Here is a 27,179-nt window from a genome sequence, read left to right as displayed (position 1 = left end):
TCCATATGAAACTGGGACACCTACATCCATCCAGCTGTGTTAATACAAACCAGTGTGTGTGTGTATGTGTGTGTATGTGTGTGTCTGTGTGTGTGTGTGTGTGTGTGTGTGTGTGTGTGTGTGTGTGTGTGTGTGTGTGTGTGTGTGTGTGTGTGTGTGTGTGTGTGTGTGTGTGTGTGCGTGCGTGTGTGCATGCATGCATGCGTGCGTGCGTGCGTGCGTGTGTGTGCGTTTATGTATGTGTGTTAACAGCCATCTGCACTAATGCCATCTTGAGCTGCAGGCAGAACTCTAGATTCAGTCATAAGGTCATGAAGGGGAAAAAAAGGTGGGCGAGGGCAACAGGAGAGTTTCTTTTAGATCCCCGGTGTGAGCAGGGAAGCAGCCGGAACTGAGCAGAGGACAGCAAAAGACAAAAACATCAGGTTACAAAACACATGAGGAGAGGCCTTAATAAGCAGAGGAAGTAAAGAGGTCTTTTAACATAGCATCTTCTTCTGCGGTGTCACATCCAGATAATATAATGAACAGGAAGTCAACGGTTAAATAATATAATAATACAGCAAAATGGATTAAAATTCAATTGTGCTTCATGACACTGCATATGTCCCCCTGTAATCAGTAAAACCTGATTCTAGAAACGAGATGCACACTGTTCAAGTGACCAAATATTGGAAGAACACGTCAGTGGCCAAACTAAATGTGTTTTTTTTTTGGGGGGGGGGGGGGGGGGGGGGGGGGGGGGGGGGGGGGATTTCCTGGCTGGAAGTCCCAAAATGTATGGCCTTAAAATTCCCTTTAAACCTGCATTAAATAAATGAAATAACTGCTTAAAGACTTGAACACATTAGGCAATAAAGTTAAGGAAATATGAGTCCTCTATTTCACCAACCAATTGATTTGAGTCCAGTAATAATTTCTCTTGTACTCTTTTGAGAAAAAAGAAATGTAATTTTTCCTTTACTTGCTGTGTGTTAAAATCTTTTTCACTCTGCTGTTCTGTTGACGATCGAACACTTCACAGTAAGGCTTTTGTAAGATATTTCAGCATAGTTATATCATAAGGAGCCTTTGGGATCTAAACTATCTGGACTATATGGACCTAAAAATGAAAACTGTGTGGAAAAATGTCTACAAACGGATGCTGGACTGGTGTAGCTGCAGAGTCAGGTTGGCTCAACATTATTTGCAACACAGACAATTTGACTTGAATGAACCTTAATAGAGAATAATGTGAACTGTATGTGCTGTTACAAACTGAGGATTTGTTTGTAATGGTAATCTATCAGACCAAGTCGTGAATTGCCTTTGTGATTGTACTTTGCTTTGGAATACAGCACAGTATCATTGCTGGAAGTTTAAATCACTTTAATGCACTTCAGGAATTTTTCTGAAATAACTAGACAGCAAGTGCAACAGCTGTGCTTATGAAATACTTTTCAGTCTGTACACACATACACTAAGTAATCCATCCTTATCCATGGCCATTCACTATAAGCTGTTACACAAACCAGCAACATCCACACCTGCATGCACACACACTCAGACACACACACACACACACACACACACACACACACACACACACACACACACACACACATGCAAAGAGAATTGTTTTGACAGAGTGAAGATCCTGTGGGAGCTAGCCATCATGCATCACCCCAAAATAAACCTCACTGTAGGGTAGGAGACAAAGGGCATGGACATCAAACACACACACACACACACAGACGCACACACAGAAGACTTAGCACATGTATTTTTTTCTCATGTCGTTTTTTCAGTCCTAATATAGATTTACTTACTCTAAATGACCTTTCTTTGTTGTATCAACCAGTCGAATCTTCATTAGAATAAAACATCATTCACCAGCTGTTTAATCTTAAAATCTGAGTGTGTGATGGATTATCCTCATCCAAACAGCAATCTGTCACTGTGAAATATTATAACATTATAATACGTTGGGTTTTTTTAACCAAACAATACTAGAATGTGACCTCCAGCAGTTTAAGCAAACCTGCTACAAAATAAAGATTGCAGCTTTTGACAGAGACACATGCTGTGCATCAAAGAGGTCAAGGTGTTTAGGGTGTTAAAAAATATGTGGAGAATTTATCTTTATTTATCCATTCTGTCTTAGGAAAGGCTTTCTCTATTCTTTTTAATGGTTTTGTAGTTAAGGGGGTTGTGGCTGTGATTGCTTGTCCTCAGCAATCATTGTATTGAAGTACTTTTTAGAATAATCATGTTCCGCATAAAACAGGGCCGTTGGGTAGCAAAATGCTGACTCCAACTTATTTCCATTTAAGCCAGAGGTAAGCAAAGAGACATGAGTTTTAAAGAGGGATTTTTAAAAAATGACCCCTCGTACAGTCCTTAAAAATTATAATTTCTGTTGTAAAACTAGTTTATTGCATGTAAGTGGAAACCAATGAAACTGCCGCGTTTTTAACTCCAGGGTTTGCTTCATTTTTCAACAAGGGAGGTTTGTGAGTAAAAGGGCTGTGCTTTGCGTCCTTAACTGGACTATAAATAATTTTCCAAGTACATTGGCTGCACACAAACTGAATTCCAGTGTCCTAATACGTTATCTCTATAATAAAAAAGAGGAGTTCAAGAAACAAATTATCCTTCAGATTGCAATGTAAGTGGTCTGTTTCACCACACATTTAGTCAGTGCATTAGAAATGTGAATGTGTTTTGTACAGTATTTAATAAAACTGGAAAATTAAGATGGCTATTTATCACACTGTCAGCGGCCACATTACGTAGTGGCTTTTACAAGCCAACACGCACGCACACCACACACACACACACACACACACCTACACACACACACACACACACACACACACACACACACACACACACACACACACACACACACACACACAACAAACCTTTATCTCCTTGTTCCAATCACAAAATGTAAAAAAAACATCCAAACATTCCAATTGGATTCTCTATGTGGATAAATGCACGTACAAGCACACTGTACACACTCTTTCTCGAACATAAACAGACATCCACACACACACACACACACACAAACACACACACACACACACACACAGAGTTGTTTTTGCAGCTGAGGAAGACAGTACTAATAGCAGATGAGTTCTTCAAGGTCAAACGTGAAAGAGGCTAGGGAAATGCTCTGTACGTGTTCATGTGTGCACAAGCATGAAAGATGTTAACATCTTACACACAGTATGTATTTATTGAAGTTTTTATATGTGCTTTTGTGAGAAAATAGACATGGGGTGCTGGAGGAAATATGGCGCAGAAGAAACATTCCAATCCACAGTTCTTAATTAAATCTTCTCATGATTTATGAACCTGTGTGTTATTTTTCTAATGTTTAAATTTAGAATGCCATCAAACAATTCATGACACAGAAAAGGACAAGCCAGGGCTATCTGATAATACAGTGCTGCCTGAGTAATAAGTTATATCAGTATTGTTGGCAGAGGGTTTGAATTCTAATGTGTCATTTTGGCTCTTTGCTTTTTCTTTTCTTTTTTTACACTGCAACAAGGCTACTAAAGCTTGCTTAAACTTCTCACTTTAATACTGTCCATGGACATAATATTTTCTGAGCAGTAGTGGAAAAAGGATTATTTAAAAGCGCAGATGACCTTGCAGAAAGGTTGCGTACAGACGTAAAAAGCCTCAGGTGGCCTGGGCTCAAGAAGTCAGAACTGTGGCTCCTTTCTTTTGTGAAAAAGCCCAAAAGTAAATTACAAAAGGATCATGTGGGCCTTTTAAAGAGGTATTTTTACATTTACATGATTTACTGAAATAAAAAGTTGACAGATCAGGATGCTTTTTCTAAAGGTTATGTTTATATGAGCAATAGAGATAATAGAGAGTTTTTATTTCATTCAAACTGTTTGTTTCCAAGTTAACGATCCAAACTAATAAAGAGGTGTATTAGAAATTTGATTTTATTGTGCATAAGATTTGTGTTTGTTTTTCTCGTGCTTTTACCTCTCTGTATTCCTTCCTGTTTTGTTGGACTCATTCTTGGCCTTCCTCCTCCCTTTGTCTAGTCCCATTTGTCTACTTTACTTCACTTTACGCTCACTTAAATGAGATGTGATCGCCTCAGAAGCTCCTGTCTGCTGTAAAAGAAAAAAAAGCCCCAAGTATCATTCTAAAAAAAAATAAACCCTTTCCCACATTAGATAATCATAGACTAGAGTGTTTGTGTTCTCCCAAGAGAGAGAACGCAAATACTGACTTTCTGAGCCACCTTGATTAATGGCAAGTTAAACAACCCGCTGCTCACTACAAAACCTAACTGCGTGTGGAGACATACTGGGTCAAGATGACCGTCAGTCTGTAGCTCTCACTTTACAGAGCCAGACATTTATTAGGAGGTAAAACAGGCCACATGTCAAAATGGTCACATATACTCTTGCTGACATCAGTACAGTATACTTGCATATATTCTTTTACTCTTCATTATAACTTTAACCAGTTTAACAAGGAGGTGAGGATCATCTATGTCTTGCAAATAACCAAGAAAATAGTAACAATAAAGAGAAGAAGCAGGTGCTGCGTCCTTTTTCCAATTGGCTGGATATTTGCAGTAATTATAGATTTCTCTCATTATTTATGTGAAATGATTAGATTACAGAGCAATCAGATTGGTCCAAATGAGTCTGTAATGACAGCATGGTAATGAAGTTACATGATTTTCCAGGAAGTAGGAGGATCCTGAGAGCGTATCCTTAAATCACACCAACAGAACACAAACCCAAAGTCACATGCAGTTTGTTTCATCAGCTGTGTGTCTGCCTCCTGCTAGTTATTTTGAACATCCATTGATTGACTTCGAAGGACTTTGTGTAACATCTTATGTCTGTTCTGTACAAAAATAACATATCAGAACTCCAACTGGCTATCAGCTGTTTTAAAATCCTACTTTAATATAATAAAGAAACACTGGCTGTAAAGCCAGTCGGCCTTGCATGAAGACCGGAGACAGAATGAAAGTCTCAATTCACCCAATGTTTCAGAAAATGCTCTTTAAAATATTTTATTCTCTCTCTCTCCTCTGTTGTTTGTCGGATATTCAATAGTTGCTAAAAGTTGTTATAACTTTACTTTATTCACTTAATTCTCAAAGAGGGATAAATATCTTTCTGATATCTTCATTATTTTGAAAAGAATCCTTCCATAATGGTGTTTTTTTTGTAAATAATCCTGTAGATAATACTCTGTTTGAGACTCACGAGGATTTGGCATATAGCTGACCACAGACAATGTTCATTCATCTCATAGCTGCTGAATCACATCGATTAAAGACAGTAAAAAGACACTTGTGTAAGAAGATGTAAATGATGGGGGGTGGTTATGAAATCACTTACACTTGTACACACAAACACATGCAGATTCACCCAAAGAGCATCCTACTCACACGGCCTTGTGAGGTTGCCTCCATGATCTTTTAATTTGCATGGATCAACACTAATCCTCCAATCCTGCTCGTCTCTTTCCACTCTAGTGACCCTGGTGGGAAATATCAGAGCGAGGCAGGAAATGTGGATTATTGCTTGTTTTGACTAAAGTTGCGTGAGGTTTCAAGTTGTCTCCCATAATATTTTACTTGTTTCTTTTTCCCTGTTTGGAACAGTTGTTTATGATGTTTTATAGATATTGTCATATTTATACATTTTGCATCAGCATGCTATTACTTGGCTCAAAAGTGTTTACAACCTTGTAAATATTTAAACCCATTACTTAATGAGTTAAGACTGCATCATTCCAGAAACCAATCATCTAACTGTCTAAATGTGCATCCTTTTAGACATTAATTCCCCAGGTTCAATTTGACGTTTGGTATGATTTCTAACTTTCAGTTTGCCACAAGTATTAGACAAATGTAAATAATGTGACATAAAAGACCAGTCCTTGTATAGTCAATAACATTAATCATGAAAAATATGTTTTGCATGGCAACCTTGATGAAAGACAAGTTTTAAAAAGGGATTTTAGTTTCAATAAATGAGCCACTGTCTGAATAAATATGATTTAAATTTACCAAAAGACGGCAGAGATGTATGTGCACGCTGATTAGAAAGGGCGAAAGAAAGACATGAAATAAATGTTGACAGCAAGGAGGAATAGGAAAAAAAATGAAAAAGGGAAATCAAGTCATTATCAATAAGGATAACACCCTCCACTAAGCTATAGACATACACAGATAAAAACACTAACAATCACTCACATGTTGAGGTTTGCAGGGCAGTGCACAGGACGTAACTTGACACGCCCCATTAATCCAAGTGTGACAGTTTATTACCTTACACGGAAAACAAGGAAGACGAAGGTCAGTCCTTCCTTTATATATCTTCATCTACATGTTTACAGCCCACAGACATAAATAAGTCTGATCAAGGTTTATGAAGACTTGTATATCTTCTATCCTACAATTATTTTGTCTCTGAAGTTAGCATTCATATTAGTTTTATGTAATTTAGCAGAGGCAAGGACATTTACTGTACCAAGGTCATGTGAACGGTCCTCTGTCCTATTTCTGTGAATTTTATGCATATATAACTACAATGACAAACAGGGGCTTGTCGTTTTAATAATCACTGAGGTCTTGAGAGCACACTGATTAAAAGGAGCACATATTAATATAAATAATGCAAAAAAAAAGGGAAAACACATGCTATATTAAAAATATGTAACTAAATGAAACATAATGAAACAGAAACACAGCGAAATACAGACATCCCAATATAAAGATTAGGCAAACAAATAAACAACACAACCAGATAACCCAACAAAATACAGACAACATAACCAAATTCAAATATCATGACTGAACATGAAATGAAACTCCTCTCTTAAAACACACGCAAACAACACGTCTAAATACAGAAAACATAACCAGATAAGACGAAAATAATGTGAGAAACATAACCAACGACCCAAATATAGACAACACAACCCCATGCATACAAAACCAAATATGGAGAGCTCAACTAAGTACAGTACAGATATCTCAACCAAGTCAACTGAATACAGATTTATCAACCAAAGAGCAACAACAATCAAATACAGATTACTCAAACACATACAGGCAACTCAACCAATCACGGATAACTCAAACAACTTCAGACACCTCAAACAACCTTCCAAAAGCAAACAGGAACAAGAAAAAAACAAACAAAGATTTTCTATAACTTTCTGATGAACTGCAGAAAAAAGACTCAGCTCCTTTCCAGCTGTATGATTTTTTTTTCCAGTGAAACAGAATTTTTCTGGTGCTGTTGGACCAGGCTGCTGCCTTTGATACGTGTATTACAGGACGCTCCTTTCCGACTGGCCCCAAATAGTTGCAATCCTACCTCACCGACAGAAGTTACATATCAGCATATATTCTATAACTTTGGCCCTACTTATATGTGGGGTCCTACACGTCTCCATTTTGGGCCCATTCTCTTTCGCCACCTGTTATATTGGTCCTTCTTGTGCACCTCTTTGAAGAAATTCAAACAGAAGCCAAAACTACATAACAATTTCACTAATGTTGTTCGTTTACATCAGATTTATTGTCTCTCATGTAATTCCTGTTACCCTCTAGTCCTCCATCCATCATTCCCTCCTTTCTCTTTCCCCCTTAGACCCTTTGTATATGCAAATAAGTCCCCATTACACTAATTGGCTCTGGGAGGTCTGAATATTTCACATGGACTATCATCGCTTCACAGACTGGTGAGTGTTGGCTGCGGCATAACATTGCACACACACACACACACACACACACACACACACACACACAAGAACACACACTGATACACTGATGGCATGAATGAGTGAATAGAGGTCATGTAATTTATACTGTGTGACTGTCATATTAGCCAAATGAAGCAGTGCTGAGTTATTGTGAGGTGTGTGTGTGTGTGTATGTGTGTGTGTGTGTGTGTGTGTGTGTGTGTGTGTGTGTGTGTGTGTGTGTGTGTGTGTGTGTGTGTGTGTGTGTGTGTGTAGGTGTGTGGGTGTCAGATCACTCTGCATCACATTGAATCATGCAGCCATTATTTATGGAGACATCTGTAGAGGAGATGCTCTCTGATCTCTTTGTGTGTAGTCTTTATTAGAGAACTTGGGGGCGGTTTGTTATGTCTTTCCGCTGGACCTCTTTGGTCCAGCTGGTCACACAATAAGCCAACAACCTTCTGTAACTGTGTACAATATGTGACCACTATACAAAGGATTATGGATTTGCTTTGTTTCTTTTTAACCTCTATCATGTATAAAACCTGAACGAAGACATTTTGTAACACAAAGTTACAAAGTGACTGTTTTTTTACACTTGGAATATGATTCGACAGTCAAATCAATAAGCTTAATGTATTAAAAAAATGACAACTTACTTTCTATGCTTCTTATACGATACAAGAGATGCTGCAAAATAAACGTCCTTGTTGGCTGATCATCAGCATTTCATTTTTAACTATTGTAAAGCCAGCTTCAAAAACAAACCAGCAAAGGAACAGGCCCCATCCTTGCATTAACTAATCAACACGATTTCATTTCCCCTGCAAATATATCAGATCTTTGCAACCTGCAGCATGTTAGTGTTTGCTTTGTCCACATTTGGTTGTGCTGTCTGATTTTGGTTGACCTGCCATGTTACTTGTATTTTGTCGAGTGGTTGTATTTGTATGTCCCAATATTTGTATGTGTCAAGCAACTTGAGCAGTTCTTATGTGGACAGGTAAACTGTTCCATGACCTCAGAGTGGCCGCTGCAGATGCTCAATATGTGAATTGTCACATGGAATGGAACAATAGCTGTCACGTCTGGTAAGAAAGCTTGTACAAAAATAAACATCTGCCTCTACTCCAAGAAGAGGAGGCCAAAACGTGAAATTGTGGCACACATCATGACTAGCTAACAGCTTGCCACGATTAGCTTGACCATCATGTTTACTCTTACTCTACTCATTGGTCAAATGATATGCTACATGTTTTGAGAGTGGAGATTGGTTGATGATTTGGCCTTATTTAACTGGATACTTATTTACTAACAGCATATCCAGTTACAATTGGAATACAAATATGCACAGAGTAACAAAACAGACTATTGTCACTGAATCCATTTCAGGATCTATATATCTATAATATTTATATTCTTTACCATCACACATTCAAATCCATACACACACTTGTCAGTGGTATACACGTGTAAATACATGTTTGCACAGTAACAGCCACAGTCTTGTTTCCTTATTAAATATACTTGGTGTTTTTTATTTACATAATATAAGACAGAAGATGTGCCCTTAATGTCAGTCAGAAACCAACAGCTGTCATCATCCTCTTCTACATACACGTTTCCAAACACAGGCTCTTAACAGGTACATGTCATGTCCAGGGTCAGCTCTCCATCTTTATTACACGCCATCCAAATACAAAAACGCTGACATGGAACAGTGCCTCCAAAAGAGAATTGCCAGTGAAATGGTATGCTGTAGGATTTTTACAAACATTAGTATCAAATATCAGTTAAAGTCACTGAAGCTACTATTCTCCTGTGAACTACTATAGAATAGGAACTGTGGAGTAATACACATCCATTAGGAGGACCAGTCTACAGTATGTATGACAAGCATTGACCAGTTTGATTTCTGCTGTTAGAACGGAGGGGGGGAGAGAAAACGTTTTATAAAGCCATGACTTAGGGAAGATCATTAAAAAAAAAAAACATTAGTTATTCTTCATTCCCCCCCCCCGCAAAAAAAGAAAACAAACAAAAAAACATTGCTTAAAGGTCACATATTATTCTCCTTTTTAACCTTATACAAGTCTCCCCCAAAACATGTCTGTGAAGTTTCCTGCCAAAAATCTACTCTGATCCTGTACTTTAGTACACCTATATATATTTAGTCTGGTTTGTTGACACATAGTCAAATGAAGTAAGTGTCTGAAATACAAACAAAAGCTGATAGAAAATGTGATAAATTTAAACAATGTTGTGAATCTACCAGTATTTATTCCATTGAATATATTAAATAGATCTAAAGGGTACTGATTTCTTTAGGGTGCCATAGGCCTTTATTACTCAATGATTTTGCTTGTGTTGGCAGTTTAATTATTGAACCCTCACGCTCATGTCCATGTCCATGACTTGACACAGCTTGTACAGCACATTTAAGTTGTACTTACTGTGGTTATGATTTAGGCCTGTGTGAGAGACTAACAAAATGAACTGCACTGACTGACACAACACGAGAGAACCAGCACCTGCAACTCTCCCGCACTATATCAGCAAAACTTGAAATGTGGGAACAAACGTCCAATATAATGCCAAGAACTGACTGTCTTGGAGATGTGAGCAGTGCACACAAGTTGTGTGGGTGTAACGCTGTCCTTTAATAAATAAATACTTAATTTAGCCTAGACACAGAATTCAGGCATTGGTGCAGCTGAATGTAAATGACACCTGCATTACATTTAAGCTCCAACAGTGTTCGGGCACTGTACCTAATAATGAATGTATGTATGGTAGAAATTGCAGCAGGGTTGCAGGCAGGGAACTCTTGTGTGTCAATATGTGTCAGAGACTGCCTCAGGAAGACGTTACCCTGAGCTCAATAACATCACTGTCAATTACACTTAAAATCAGTTAACATACCTTACAAGGACACTGAGGAGAATCAGTCCCTCGCGGCAGATTTCAAAGTGTTTACACTGGCTTCATTTTTCAACCAACAGTCACACATACTTTGGGGTCAGTGGCAACTCAAAACCAGAGACAATCATTTTTAATATGTGAAGAACCTCTCAAACAAACAGACACAATGTAGAAAAGGTTCGAGAAGGCAGTTCATCAGCTAAGCTAGCAAACAATTGCCATCCCTCATGACATATATGACTAATCATCAGAACATCTTTGCTGTTCTTCAATTATTATCTCATCTTGTCGACATGTCACAACGCAGCTGTGTTGCTATCTCCACATAGTTACATGTCATTGTTTCTTATCGAGTGATTAATGTTGAACCCTCCACTGTGGTGAGCTAATGCTCGAGGGACCGCCAACTGGTCAATGTGGAATTTTTGATCAAACTAAAATAGACCTCTTAAGACTTTAGGAACCTCTCTGAAACCTCTTGTTTTCTATATAGCCTAACAGTCTGTGTGGTCGCTAAACAGATGTGAAGTTCTACTTGGTTTTAGGTTAAATTAAGGCTCACTGATATCCACTTTCTCAAGCTGTACAGACATGGGAAACCTCCCCTGAGTTCTGGGTAAACCTGAAGAATAGCTCTCTAGTGTGTATGACCATTTATACTGAATCAGTGCCTTACTTCTGAATCACTTACAGTGGACATAAACCAATGTCTTAGATGTCCCAGGTGGATGTTGCTAGATCAGATTTTCTATTATATCACAAAAAACACAACGATTATGACCTCCTTTGTCTCGTGAAAAATGTTGGCTTTGCTACAACAGAGCAAGTTATCTCACTGCTTTCCAACAGGGTTAGCAAACTCCAAAATGAAATTAAGCTGCCTATTTAGAGTTTGAGTTTCAACTTGTCTTAATTACATTTATATACTGTAAATATTTTCTAATCTTAAAACTTCAATGGTGACCATTACACCTAGTCATTGGTTTTATATATATATATATATAAAATGACCCTTGACTGAAGTTTTGTGGCACTTGTTGCAAATGTATGGCACTAACAGTCAGAAGGTCACACAGAAACCTTCTCACCTTCACTGCTTTTCTTCCTCCTATCCTTGCTTGAACATGCCACACTTATGAATTATGCTGGTGTTGATCTCAGTTAGAGGACACATTGTCTCTTAGACAGTAAAACTGAGCCAGATGGTCATTAGTCTTTGTGTCAGAGGTAAATTATCTTTCTGATGTTTTTTTTCCTTCTGGCTGTGTTTTAGCATAGCCAGCACATGTTCCTAATGAATCCCCTTTAAACGTCGCAGAGCTGAAATAGTGTCAACATGTCCTGGTCCTCAAAGTACACTAATGACAGCAGGTAGCACACATTAGCAGCAACATTACCCTGTGCTGGAGAAATCAATTGGCACATTTTCATGTCTTCATTTAGAGGTTCAGCAACCCGTCGGTCATTTGGCAAATGTAGTGACATACTGTCGCAACTCACACTTTTCCCATTCAGCAGGAATTCTGTCAGGAAGTTTAGTTCCGTTCATTTAAACCAGTTCCACAGTTTGCTAATGTCACTAATATGTATTGCAATTTTAAAGAGAAGCTCTTATCATTTGAGGTTATTCGTCAGTTAAACCGTATGACGTTGTCACTGTACGATCACGTTAAAAACATTTTCCCTAAGGGGGTAATCACACACTTCATACCACTTGTCTTAATTTAAACTAACTAAATTGTTAGAGGATTTTATCCAAGCTCAACGATAATACGCTGCAACTAGAACGTGATTTTGATTAAGGTTTGCATACAAATGAGATAGAGAACATTTCTGTTGACATTTTACGAATGCTTGTAGACGTCACATCCATGTATGTCAAAGAGTGAATGGCAGCCATGTATGTGTGTTGTGTAAATCATCCAATCATGCCCAGTCTGTGAAATACTTTCAGGTTTTGTTTTTTTTTGTTTGTTTTTTTATGAATCCCTTAGACAGAAAGAGTGTGACCGTTTTTTTGTAGGTAACTGAGCGATGTTGACATATCTTGAGGCATGATGTTCCTCCTTAGTGAATGTTGTTGGCAGGGGACCAGTGAAAGCTTTTTTATCCACCTAGCTGAAAACAAAAAAGAGAATAGGGAACCATGTCGAGCATGCTTCCTCTGACTATGCATATTATTTCTTGGTGTTATTGGTATTGGTTGATCTGGACAACAAAACAGAATTTCTAATATCTGAACTATTTAAGGAGAGCTGATTATATCTTACTATATCTCAAAGTCAGACACAGCTGGTGTCCTGGTAGCTCGATGGGATGGGCCATAAGTTGACTTTGCAAGTTCACTCCTGTGACTCTTAACCTTTGGCACCATACTGTCATGAAAAAGGTTCACTCTCTGTTGTAGCTGAACAGAAATGTAAAAAATATTCAACAAATTGAAAGTTGATAAATGAAGCTCTCCCTGTTTTTTATTTGGTTCAAATATTACAAATGTATTCATCCTCTACTTGTCCTGATTTAAGCGGTAAAAAAGGCACAGAGCTGGGTTTAATTTTCAGTCCTCACATATTACTTGCTATGAATTGGCTGGACTGTTGTCGGCTATAGTTTGCAATGGGTTAGAAGCAGAAAAGGCTCTGAGGTTGGCTTAGTCCAAGCCTTTTCGGCATCTCATGTCCTGAACCCTTTTAACAACATCTACTTGTACGTGCCTTTCAGTGTGTCCCCCCGACCCCACAATCTGGTCCTACTGTGTGTTGATGTAACGAGCAGCAGATGAGTTTGAGTTTGGTAGAGCATGACAAGATTTAGTAACAGCTAGAAGGGATGAGGGGGAGTTATATTGTTCTTTAGCAGTTGACTTCCCTGTACAAGAGGCCTTGATGCACAGCAAACATTTGTGGGATGTTGCCATCTTTTGAAAGTTCATACATCGTCGTTCGTCAGCATCCACTTTTGAATTGAAAGCAGATTTGTTCTCTCTACGCAATTCTGTTGATCTCTAATGAGTGCAACAGCGGTCTGTGTCCAGGTTTTCTCCTTTGAGCCACCGGGGACAAAGGGCCAATGGAGAAAGCTAGATACCAGGTATGAAGCTCATGAAACCAGCAAGAACGTGAAGTTTTATATTTAGGTTTCTCTGCTAATTGACCAAGTCAGTCCTTGTTTTAGGGTCTTATGTGAAACGAGCATAGCTGCTGTTTCTCGAGTCGATTGGAGCATGTCCCCCTTTCTTGAGAAAGATGAGGGCCTTTTGTTCCTTTGAGAGAATCTTTTAAAGTTTCATTCGTATAGGTCATCCCCAGGTCTGAATCCAAGTGTACATCCATTGCATTTGCATATCCATAGATCTGTGTAATCAATTTCCTGCACATTAAAACACGTTCAAAAGTTGTTCCTCACACAATGAGTATCTGTTAGAACAAGTCTGTGCGCCGACTCTACAAACTTGTTTCTCTTAGAAACATGGTCCCGATGCTGTAGGAGACTTTCCTCATAGAGGCCGGGGGAGCCGAGCGAGAGCTGGTTAGCGAGGCGTGGCTGTGAGAAGTCCCTGCCTCCAGAAAGTAACATGTCCCTGGGATCTCTTTGGGGAAGTTATCTGGAAGCTCCAGCTGTGACCGAGGGACAAATGAAAAAGAACGGTCATCCTTCAGCAACCTGTTGACAAAAGGAGAGGACAATTCTTCAAAGATGAAGGTAAAACAAAAATTCAATTCATGTAAAATCATGTGTGTGTGTATATATATATATATATACACACACATACAATACTGTATATATGTATGTATATGTATATATTATATATATATATATATTCCTATATACAATACTGTAAATATGTGTGTGTGTGTGTGTGTGTGTGTGTGTGTGTGTGTGTGTGTGTGTGTGTGTGTGTGTGTGTGTGTGTGTGTGTGTGTGTTTGAATGAAAAAAGAAGCCACATTGCATTCTTAGGCATGTATTTGTAGTTATAGCAACAAGGTTAAAAATGAGATCATGTTTTATGTTTTCTGTCCATTCGTCATGGTAAGAGAAGAGCTGTTACTTACTGGTAAGTTGTGGGACTGACATTGATACACCTTGGCTGGCTCCCTGATTCAAACTTGCTGGCCAGTGTCACATTGTTCCCAAACAGGCAATACCGAGGCATTTTAACCCCGACCACGCCAGCAAGCACCGAGCCTGTGTGGATACCTATCCTTAGCTGAGGAGGAAGAAAACGGTAAGAAACAAAAAGAAGAAGTAAAAGAAAATCAATAGAACCAGCAGTAAGATTTTTAATGTGAACATTTAATCATGTTTAATAGCATAAATAACCCATTGAGGCTTTATTTGCTTTGGTTGTAGACCAGCCATGTCCTGGTCTGACAAAACTCCTCTTTGTGTTTCAAAAGGGGCAGACCGAATATGATGACTGATTGAACAGAGCCCGATGCTACATCACAGGTTGTGTTGCCCTAAATGGTTGAAGGTCCTTTCAAATCAGTGCAGACATTTTGTTCTGAGGACAAAGACGAATTCCCGTTTGAACAACAAACAAAAAAAGGAACCAAGACATTCCTGTCTAACTTTCATTTGTCATAGCGATGTAAGAGGTCACATGGCTGGGAATATCTTGTATGGTTTTGTGCCACAGGTCTTCGATGTGCACATCAATCCACTGAATGGAGATAAGGAATGGAAATCATACTTTTGTGCTCGTGTAGATTTGATCTGATCTGATCTCAAGTACATTGATGAAATCTTAAAATAGAAAGATTCGACGAGGGAAATAAAGCAGAGACATAATTGCTTCTATCTCCCCTTGGTAACAGGTAGTGGGCAGCATAATAATCTGGCTGAGATATGAATCTTTAAATGGCTGATGGCAGAGTGGGAGCTATGTGGCCATTTTCCCAATTTGACCTTACCACTTCATGGCCACTCGACAAACTATTGATTTCCTCCACTTGGGATCAAGTCACCATGAAAAACAGTACACACACACAGGCGACACACGTACACAATAGTCAGTGGAATTGTAATGATCTATTTGAGCATCTCATCACCTAGGTATCCAACGCCACTGTGTGCATGCCAGCATACTGCAAGGTAGTCATGGCAACAACAGGCAATGGGGGTAGTGAGGTAGAAAGAGCATGGATGGACAGTAAGACAGAAAGACAGACGAGAGAGAGAGAGAGAGAAAGAGGAAAAAGTGAGCGAGAGCTAGACAAAATGCACCTATATTTAGAAGGCGAAACCTTGACAGTACAGGAGGAGAGAGAGAGAAAACCAGAGAGACAGAGAGCGAGAGAGGAAATCTGGTTGGTGCACTTGTGTGACCTATTTTTCAGCTAAACTGCTTACAGATGGCCACGCGCTCCTCTGTCTGTCTCTCCAACAGACAACCGCACAAACAAATCTGCATCCAGCGCCCACTATCCTCTTTATTTCTTCGTCTCAAAACACAGACACAGTAATGCTCACACTCCTCTCTCCTCCTTTTTTTTTTTTTTGCTGTGAGTCAGCATTCACAGCACATGGCCCCTCAGTGAGCCAATGAGCAAATGGCGCAGCAGCATGGACAGCCAATCAAATTGCTGCCTCTGGCCGAGCTGACAGAAGGATGCAGAGATGGAGAGAGACTGAGAGAGGAGGGAGATTTTTGTTGTTTAATCTACATTCAGTTACTAGTTTACAAACCCTTCCCTCAAACGACACAGTGACGGTTATCCTGCCACATGTTACAGGAGCGTTACATTGGGGTCTCCCCTGACTGATAGAAATAGCATCATTTTGTACAATTCTAGATGTAAGCAAACATTTGCCTTCACACAGATGACTCCACACATCTCTATTATAACCTTGTAGTGGGACTTCTGTAATACACTGCAGTAGCTTACGTGACACTAACCAATTATACTGGAAACTCAGTTATCAGTTATACCTGTTATCCAGACCAACTCAAGTACTCATCCACCCACACAAATACACCAGCATACATGCTCAAAGATCGTGCTACGGGCCTGAAATCAAATGGAAACATATTGAAATTTTGATTTCTATATGTTGTCGTCTCTCGCGTCTCTTTCCCTCTGTGTCCTCGGATTACTCTATTGCTCTTGCTGAACATTTACTCTCAGTTCTCTCGCGGCCCTCGTGTTAGTTTGCATAACAGTGCAACATTGGCTGGAATGGAGTGCACTCAGTGAACAGCGTTTATCACGCTGAAGTGTTGTGCACCTCTATAACTCTCCTCTATATGAACATGAAGGGAGGAGGAATAAGAAAGAGGAGAGCGTAACAGAGGGAGAAATTGTAAATCAAAAAAAAGAAAAAGAAACCGAGAGGATGAGCAAGCAAGAAGAGGAAAATAATAGGAAAGAGTTCATGAGAAGCTGCAGAGGGGAGAGTTATGAAAGGAGAAGAGGGGGAGGGAGACATGAAGAGGGGAAGTGGGATGACAGAGTGAGAGAGAGAGAGAGAGAGAGAGAGAGAGAGAGAGCGAGAGAGAGAGAGAGAGAGAGAGAGAAAGTGGAAGAGCAAGTGAGCAGGCCAAAAATGCTTGGCAAGGCCTTTCTATTCTCAGATGAATTGAAAGCAGTGTCCTGTCTGTTAATAAGCAGCTATCTTTCTCACAAACACACTTCACTCCTGGCTTTATGTGTATTTTTTTTAAATGAGTCAACCCCAACAGCACTTTGCGCTAAGGATATTGCAAAGTCTAAAAAGATGTAAAACCAGTTACATTCATCTCAGGAGGAGCTGTAATGCCACTGGACCTAGGTGTTCTTATTTATGGTTCTCATTGGTGCAGTCCCTTATGATCATCATGTTTACTTATTTATCTTTAAGGTCAATAGATTAACAATATTGTTGTCTGTTCTGCTTTTTATACATTTTTTATATTAAACAAATGCTGCTTTTTCTGCTTCGGATGTGTCCTTGGGCAAGCACTATATAAGCTCAAGTACATTTACCATTTACAGAAATGTTTTTTCAATATGCATTGATTTTATCATTGACTTTGTAAGGGTTAAAATAATCAAGAACCATCTCATGATTAATAAAGAAAATGAAAGTAAAGCAGAGGAAAGTAAATGACTGAGGTAAGGAGCAGAAATGATAAAAGACTAATAGCACTTAGTCAACAAAGTCGCATACAGAACACAGTGAGAGGCGTGTGGTGCAGAAATGGATCAAAACATGTCTCATCACGAGTTTCAGATTCTGTACGGTGGTCGTGCTAATTGTAAAGACGCATTGAGCAAATCGATTTCATGATTGGCGTTATTCTGAGTCTGCAGGGTTGCATTTAAACAGGGGTAAAGGTGGAATACTTGTTTTGTTTTTCGCCATCTACACAACAGCAACGTTTTATTGATCAGTACTGAAAAGCTCATTCTCATCAGATTTCCCTTCAGAATCAACAGTGACTATGTTAACATGCACACCATATTCCTGTATGAATCGGAATAATGACAATATTTTGATTGTGAAGGAGTCATGCAATCAACTTATTCCAATGGTCATGACCCCATTAAGCTCTTCTTCCGATTATTAAAAACCTGAATAAGACTCCTGGCATATGCCTGTATCAACCCGATTATTGGGTCATGTAAGCGTGTTAGTCGTTATATGCTACTTCAAGGATTTTGACAGACAAGAAACGTATGTCTGTCTGTGAAGAAGCTCAGTGTGCATGTGTGTGGATGGTGGAGCGAGTGAGTTGTTGATGCCGGGGTGCGGAGCAGAATTAGGCAGAGAAACGTTAAGCTCAATGGTACTGTTATGGATATACAAGTTCGGTGTGTGCAAAGTACATGGACCATAGAAGACGGACCTTAAGCTACCAGACTCTCCATGTCTGTTTTACAAGTTGCTGCACCCCAGAGTTAGCCCCGAGGTTGAGAAGTACTTGGGCCCTGGAGCGGACAAATATGTCTCCCCTATGCGCTCCGACCACGGTCGGAACGCCGAAGGAATATTCCAATAGCTTGGCACTCTGCTCAGCATGTAAACCACCTTTTTTTCTGATTACTGCCCCATCAGAATATGGACCTTAGTGTGTATGTAAATGTAGTCGGTGTCACAACTCACAGCTCTCATAAGCACAGAGCTGTGAGCTAAACTTTCAGTAAGCAGCAGCTCCTCTTCAGTCTTCAGTCAGTGCGATGATTAGCACATGTCTAATGGACAAAGGTATGATACACACTCACAGCAGGGTGCAGCTGTATTGTTGCTTCTTTGTGTTGTGACTTCTGGCTCGAGGGCCAAGATCTATCACTTATCGTTTCATATACTGTAGACACATGGAACGGACTTCCAAACGAAAACAACAATCAATCCCTTTTTATTTAACCTTGAAGCTCGGTTTATTGTTGCTCTTCATAAAATTAAAAATAGATTCAGTGAATCCAGTCTTCAAATAACCTTCTGTGCATCTTATTTCAGATCTTGCAGATTAGCATGCGATCCACCCACCTAAACAACAAAATAAGTCATTTTGTTGTCACCATGGAAACTGCACAGCTTGCACTCTGTATTACCATAGCAACTGCACATAGTGTCTCCAGTGCTGTAACCTTGGCTTTCGATATGCCTTCTGAAATAAAATGATGTGCAAATACCTTTCAAAACAAAGATCCATCCAGGCCAAACAGACACCCAGTCCCTCATTTTACACGGTCAAACACTGTAATCATATGATCACACTGCTGTCTTTGACTGATGCTTTAAGATTGTACTACGCAAAGTGAATCTTTTGAAAATGCTGCTGATAGACAAATGTAATGTTCTTCAGAGTGGCACAAAGTCTTTCTCCAAAGATTGCTACTGCGATGTAACATGATTAAATTTAGCCGGTTGTCTCGTCTGATCTGACGTCGTAGTTGGAACACACACCCCCTTCCAAGCCAAGAATAACTTCCTAGAGACACAATAATGTTGAGAAAGTAATCACTGTTTGTTTTTACAATTAAGGAAAACCATAATCAGATGACAAAAATAACTCACAAAGGAATTTTAGCCACGAGGATTGTTTGATAATCAGTCGATGGAACGTTAGCTTCTTCTTTCAGAGGCAATATGAGTCTTCTTGGATTTGCATCAATCCAAAAAGGCTGGAACATGTTTTATATTAATTAACGATAAACTACTTTAAGACTTAAAGAAGGGCCTGATTTACTAAGATCCCAATTAAAGAGTACTTAGTAGCGTGTTCACTTCAAAAGATTGCACGTTTGGTTTGAGGGCGTTTTGCGGATGATCTACTAAAAATATTTGCGTGAATGATAACAGGTGCAAACCCTGTGGAGGCGGTAGTATTCAAGTCAGGCGTTTGTGTGTTCTTCTGGTTTACGTCGCGGAGTGTTTGGACAGAAAGCAGGATGACTGCAAGCGCAAAATAGCTATTATGGGAGTATGAGAGAGGCAAATGAACGTACAGTATTTTCAACTTTTTGCAGATGAATCTGAATATTTGGTTTATATGAAAACATCGACATTAAAGATGGTCCCTCTTTTCTTCCCTCTATGTTTTTGAATGTATTGTCAAAAATGAGCTAACTCGCTGTCTCCTCTGAGGCACGGGTGCTTAGGCACGCCACTCGGACCATTGTTGCACACTAGAAGCTGGTCAGCGCTGTGTCTGATCGGACATAAATGCTCTGGCAAAGAGTTATGGAAGACGGGCGGCCCCAAGCAGAGGGGATGTCCCCCAATCCAAGCGTCCTACAGCGCAGCAGCCCGGGGCTTTAAGGGAAGAAGACGAGTGCGGTAGGAAGAGGAGCGTAGGAAGAGACGTGCAACCTGAGAAAAAGGAAATCCCTGTTTAAAATATAATGTTGTCGAAAAGAGGAGAATAGGAAGTCAGGAATGGCAACGTTGAAAATCTTTAGAATGCAGAGGCTGTGAATGTTCAGACATATTAATTTAATCATGGTGTTTCTCTTCGTTAACTATTATTGAAGAAAAATAAATTCATGTCATTAATTCTTCTGTAATTCGAAACATGTTAACAGGTGTGTGTGTGGGGGGGTGTCTTTACGCCTTCTTTTATTGAGCCTATGTCTCCTCCTGACTGCAGCCTGTTGTGCCTAACACTGGGCTCCTGGATTAGCACGTTCCTTTCAAAGGTGTTTAATTCAGAAAACCGACACAATAACCACATTTTTTGCCTGGCTTGGTAAATAACAATGAGTGTACAAACTTTGCATATTCATTAAGGCAAACATACTAAATGGACAATACAAGTTGTTTGACTCATATGAAACACACAATCCTCACTGCACGCTGTTTCTAGATCAGATGGCACATATTTTGCGGGTGGTATCAAGTTTGCACACGTTTTAAGAAACAAACCTTTAGTAAATCAGGCCCTAAGACTTAATATATAAGGACATAGAGACACAGTCATTGATTTAAAAAATTAAAAAATTAAAATTAAATCAATCTGTCAAAAATTGTTAAAGCCATAAAATGAGATACAGATTCACCAAAAGGTTCTGGGAGAAGAAAGGGGTGGAAAACCAAATGAGGAGGCAACACGTAAAAATGAAATTTAAAAACATTTGACCAAGAAGACTTTGAGGTGTGACTAAAGAAACTCACCTTAATAGGTCTCCCATCAGGTGTCAACACTTCTTCAGAAAGTTCCATCATCTTCAGGGCCATGTGTGCGATTGGCTTTGCATGACTATCGACCTTCTTGTGGAGTCCGCCTGCCACACAGTAGGCATCACCTATTGTCTCGATCTGTTTGAGAAATGGAGGAGGAGGTGCAGAAACACTCGAATGAATGTGTGACTTTTCACTTGTATTAAACGATGCAATGTGAAATAACTCATACCAGCTTCACTAAGCAGTAGAAATGAAAAAAAAAACAGTCTTTCATTCCTCTTGTTGTGTAAGTAAGAACAAGTGAATCTCTTTGTCTCAGCCTACATCCTTTACAACGACAGTTGGTGATCAGTTGAAGGGATCTGGATAAATCTGCTTATGGCGGCTTGCTCTACCTCTGACCCAGTCTGACAAACCAAGAAAAAAAAAAAACAACCTTGATAAAGACAAACATTTGCTTACACATAATTAATCCCTTAGTGCAGTCCTTTGAATCTTTGAGTGACTGTTTCTTCAGAGATAAAAACGACAGTGTTTCAGCTACGGTATGCCAAGTCGACAACTTGAGCAACATTAAACATGAATCCTTTCATGTTGTTTCCAACCTACACCTGTTTGTACATTAGAGACAAAAGCAGGAAAACTCATGCACACCTTTTGATTTAGATGAGATATGATGAGGATGAATTCTAACAACAGGCCTTTGATAAGCCAAGGATCAGCTTCAGTCAGGTGTAATCTTGATCAGCTAAAATCATGCAAATTATCAGTGGATTTTAATACAGGCAAGAAATCACCTCTCTCTCTTTATGCTTTTAGCAATTGAGTATTGTTTCCCACACGCACATTTTTGTTTGGCGTACCCATTGATTCATTGGCTCATCGCAAAACTGAGATACTGCAAACTGAGCCCATGTGAAGAAAGCAAACAAGCAGTGCCACTGTGAAGGTGTGGAGCTTTCTTTATGAGTGCAAAAAGAACAAACAAGAAAAAAAAGCTGTCCTTGTGAAGAGAAAAATAAGTGCAAGAAAAAGGAAGAAAAGCAAAAAAAAAAACAGGAGACAAACTGGCCTCATTTAGGCCTGCCATGGGCTAAATGATTTCCACAGTAACCATGACAATGGGAACATATGGGTGCCTCAATCTCCTCGCCATGTTCCTCCTGTTCCTGTTTTCTGTTTTACGCACACACTGACGACTTCACACATAAACCCTCTTTTGTACTCTCTCAATCCCTTTCGCTTTCTCTATGTGGCACTTCTTGTCTTTGGACAGACGGCATTTCTGATAACACAGAGGAATGGCATGTTGTTAAAACAAAGTGGCAGGTGTATGTTGCCATCACAGAGACTGATGTCATTACATTGGAGATGAGTTGGGGGATGATTGAGAGAGAATAACTGATGATGGAGAAGAAGGATGAGGAAAGGACTGCGGGTGACAGTGAAGTGAGTAACTATAAGCCCACAGCACCACAGTCACATGGACAATATCGACACGTCTCTGTTAAGCTCCCACATTGATCAGTGACTTTTTCCACAGCGCAAGAACAGCCCCAAATGACAGCGCAGGAAAAAAACCCCCTAAAGATCGAACTGATCTCACACAACAGTTAACACTTGAAAACCTCATGAGAGTGGGTCTGCATCTTCCTGGAAATCAATTTCTCTGTAATGATGACCTCATTTTATACACAAACCGAATAAGGCTGTAACATTTTATAATCCTAACACATCAGACTCCCACACAGTGGTTTATGCATCTTGTCTGAACGTTAAATCGCACAAAGAAGACGTGAGCGCCCCTCATCCACCGACCTTATAAACATCCAGGATGCCACATTGGTAGTCAAAGCGTGTGTAAAGCTCGTTCAGCATGGAGATGACCTGCATGGGTGTGCACTGGGCACACACTGCGGTGAAGCCCACAATGTCCGAGAACAACATTGTGACATCATCGAATTTGCGAGCCGGCACTGGCTGACCCTGCCACAGTTTCTGTGCCACATCACCAGGAAATATGGAATAAAGGAGGTCCACGGTTCTCCTCTTTTCCTCCTCCAGGGCCTGGTGAGTCTTCTCTAAAGTGGCCTGTAGGGGAGGAGAGAGGAGGAGAAGATTAACAGTGTTCTCCTCAGCGTGCTTTCCTCCGATGAATGCACTGATGACAAAGAAGCAGAGATGTGGGAGTACTGCGCCAAATTAAAACTGCTGGTGCATGTAAATGTATTCACGTATTAATTTGATTTATTTTGGGGCGTGTATATCAGCATATGCTTATTGGTGTCTGTGAGTGGGCTTCTTAATAACATCAAGTATGTCTGGTGCAATGCTTGAACACTGTTAAAAACAGGCAGGTCACTTTGATACACGTCTGTCTTTCTTTTGGATATGTTGATATCTTATTTTTTGCATATTGTCATCTCTATTTTGATGCTTGTCATGATCCTAATGTTATAGTTTAACTACTCAGTGAAGGCAGATGCATTGGCTTGGCTCAAGACTTAATACTTACTAAAAAGGGATTTTTAAAGTATGTCCCAGGAGCAACATTCCTCCAGCCAATACATTGTACGCATGTACCTTAAGTTTGTCCATTCTCTTCTTCAGGCCGTCCTGGGCCTTGGCCTGCTCCCCCACCAGGATAACGTCTCGTGTGGCGTCATGGATGGGGATATCTGACAAGTGGAGACCCCTACCCATCAGCTCCTCTAGCTTATCAACACGAGGGGAGCCCAGAAACATCAGGGAGCATGACTCGGGCACATGGATCATCTGACCCTTCAACTCCATGACCTGGGAGAGAGAGGGAGAGAGAGAGAGAGGGAGAGAGAGAGAGAGAGAGAGAGAGAGAGAGAGAGAGAGAGAGAGCATCAAAATCAGTTTTTTTTGCCAACTACATTTACTTATACCTTGTCTTGCCTTGTCACGTTTTTTTTTTCGAGGTCTACATAGAGTTCGATGGGCTATAGATGGATTTTATGTCCACATACATTATGGTGGAACCCTGATTATAATCCAAACAACACTGTTTGATATGGTTTTCTGAACACTTCTAACCTAATGTAACAACATAAAACTGGGCAAACCAGTGACCTGATCGTAAAATACACAATCCTGTCTTCATCGCAAATGTCGCTGGTTTGAGTCATACAGTCAGTCCAAATGTCCTCAAGCTACATAGCAAGAGCTCTGTTCATATGCAAAGGTCATGTCACTGAAGTGTGAGTGTAATTCTTCAGTGGGTACAACACAAATGAAGAAGTCGAACAACAAAACCAATCAGGACGTAAAAAGGAGCGTTCATGGCACCTTTGAATACACTGAAGCCAGCAGTCATTTCAGAGTATGATAAAGAATGGGTTTCACTTGTTTCTTGTCATTTTCTACCTGCTGATTTTCTTTCAAACAGGCGTGAAGAATACAAACAAAAGAGACAACCTCTTGCAGTTGAAAAGAGATTGAAAAATGGGATGGATTGCTGATTAACTCAGGAGATGCGTTACTGTCCTTCTGAATATGAATCTTAGCTGTTTCACGGGGGTAACTACTTCTGCTTGAGGCCCTGTGGATAAAAAACACTCTTCATCTTCTTCTTCCTCTACATGATTTCACCCTCTGTTATTCGCTCCTTGCTCCTACCCCTTCATTTCTTTGGCTTCTTTATAGGGTCTCTCTCTCTCTCTCTCTCTCTCTCTCTCTCCATCTTCACCCGTCTTTCATTCATGCCTTTCTCTCTTTCTCTCTCTCTCTGCTCTTTGCTCTGTCTCTTACATTATGTCTCTCTCTCTTTCTTTCTCCATAGTGTCAGATAGATTATTCCGCCAGTGAGCACACTGCAGCCCTGTTTTATTTATAGCACAAGGCTCTCCTAGGTCTGCATAATACATACAGTCTACACACACGCACACACACACATCCACAGAGACACACGTTCAGCCTCTGACTGTCTGTTTCTCAGGAACATTGACATACATACATATAAACACACATATGCATACTGTACATGTGGACATATGCAGTCTACAACCCACAGGGTATAAGTTCAAGTCAGAGTATTCTCTGAAACGCACCACGAAGTGCGATGCAAACACACACACACATTCTGTCATTAGTCTTAATTCAGCCGTCGCTTACTGCACATTCAACATCTAGGAGCGCTGAAAAACACAGGAGTGGTCCCAGCGTCACATGAGAGTAGAGAGCAGCCATGTGAGTACAACATGCACACGCTCGTAGATGTACAGCAGCACGTGTGAAACATGCTTAAAAGCATTTAAAATAAATCAATTTTTTTTAAAAATCTAGCTCTAAAAGTGCTGCTTTAGGCTCCTGAGCAGACAGATGGCAAAATATATCTGTGTGTATCTGCTTTCACCTGACAATGACAAAGACAATGACGCTGGAGAAACTCCTCAAAAGCTTTTTTTTTTTTTTTTTTTTTCGTAAATTGTGTTAATATCCTTTTGGATCAAAAGGTCAGGAGAGCTGAGACCTGGAGAAAATGTTGCTCCAGTGAAAGCCAATTGTTGCTTAAAAATAATCAAACCTTTGTTTTATCATTTCAAACACTACATTTGACTATAGGCAGGTGCTGATATTTGTAGTTTAGATGATAAGGTCCAAGCCATTTAAACCCTTTAAACAAATATTATTAGGACTGACAATAAAACTAGTTTAACATTTTGGGACGACTGACGTGTGGCTTGTACGAGACTGGTGGCCAGTCAGGATCAAGAGGATGTTGCTTATTATGAGCATTCAAGGATGGAGAAAACAATGCGAGGTTTAGTCTTTTTCCTACAAGCACCTCCAGCACAGCAGCCATGAACATTTTGAAGGTAGACTTTGCACTTCACAAGCACCAGTCGAGACACGACGTGGTCCGTTTCATCCTGAGCGTCCACAAAGTTCAGAGTAATGTCTTCACACTTCCATCGCAGGGCGTCCAATAATCGATGGCCCTGCATTAACAGCATCACTCAGACATCCTGACACTGTCTGCTCATGGTCATTTTTATTGATTTGGTGTTTTATTTGTGAGTATCTGTAACCACTGTTTCAAAACCTCACTCATTCGAATGTCTGACAAACAGCTGTTTAAGTGGCTCTAATTCATGAACACAAGGCAGTTACAGTTTCCATCCACCTTTGAGTCTATCTTTGTTCCTCTGTCATTTATTGTCCTACTCTGTCACAGGCACACATAAACATACTGATGCACACATACATCAGCACTGATACACACACACACACACACCCTGGGGGCAGTTGTGTTGTCCTACTTGTGCGTCTCTGTTTAACTCAGCACTCTCCTCTCTCGCTGCTTACATCTCTGTCATCCCGGCGCAGAGGAGAGGCAGAGGAGGCAAGTGAAGGAGGAATGAAGGGCAAAAGTAGAACACCGAGGGGGCTTAGGAGAGAAAGCAACAGAAAAAAAAGGGGGGGAACAGAAGGAAAGACTCAAGAAGTGTGTTGCTGAGGCCAAATAAAAAAAAAAAGAGAAAATGGTAGAGGGGATTCATCAAACCAAGAGAGCTGTATGGATGGGGTGAAAAAACGGAGTGAGAAAGAATCAGGAGGAAAATAATGATTGAACTTGAGGGAGGCCAAAAAAAAGAAATGTTTTTTTTTTTTTTTTTTTTTTTTACAAAAGCTGATAAAAACACATGAAGCTGAGAGAGGAGGTGTGGCGTGTGTAGTAGTGATTCTTCTTTCTACCAAGTTGACACGTTTACACCGAGCACTTGTTCAAGGCCACCACAAGAAAGTAACATTGTATCAAGGCAGTTCTGCACTGGTTACACAGACTATGATGATGTCTTTGGTCGCCTAGTGAAAAAAATAAAAAATAATTGGGGAAATGTGGATTCAGATTTAAATGTTTTCTCACAAATCATGCTTGAGAAATAC

At 39.9% G+C, this 27,179-nt stretch overlaps 1 protein-coding gene across 1 annotated transcript in view; it reads right to left on the bottom strand.

Moving 5' to 3' along the window:
• Positions 1–12,645: 12,645 nt before the first annotated feature.
• gucy1a2 (guanylate cyclase 1, soluble, alpha 2) overlaps positions 12,646–27,179 on the bottom strand; it is a 31,994-nt gene continuing 17,460 nt past the window's right edge. The window contains exons 5-9 of the mRNA XM_079354445.1: positions 23,850–24,062; positions 23,085–23,357; positions 21,258–21,401; positions 14,714–14,868; positions 12,646–14,322 (exon numbers count right to left, since the gene is read on the bottom strand). Coding sequence (XP_079210571.1) covers positions 14,103–14,322; positions 14,714–14,868; positions 21,258–21,401; positions 23,085–23,357; positions 23,850–24,062 — 1,005 coding nt within the window. The 3' untranslated portion in view covers positions 12,646–14,102. The remainder of the gene's footprint in view (positions 14,323–14,713; positions 14,869–21,257; positions 21,402–23,084; positions 23,358–23,849; positions 24,063–27,179) is intronic.

This window comes from Symphodus melops (genome assembly GCF_947650265.1).
Source record: "Symphodus melops genome assembly, chromosome: 10".
NCBI classification, from domain to species: domain Eukaryota; kingdom Metazoa; phylum Chordata; class Actinopteri; order Labriformes; family Labridae; genus Symphodus; species Symphodus melops.
Note: the sequence above shows the minus strand (reverse complement) of the source record. Positions and strands in the feature narration are given on the sequence as shown.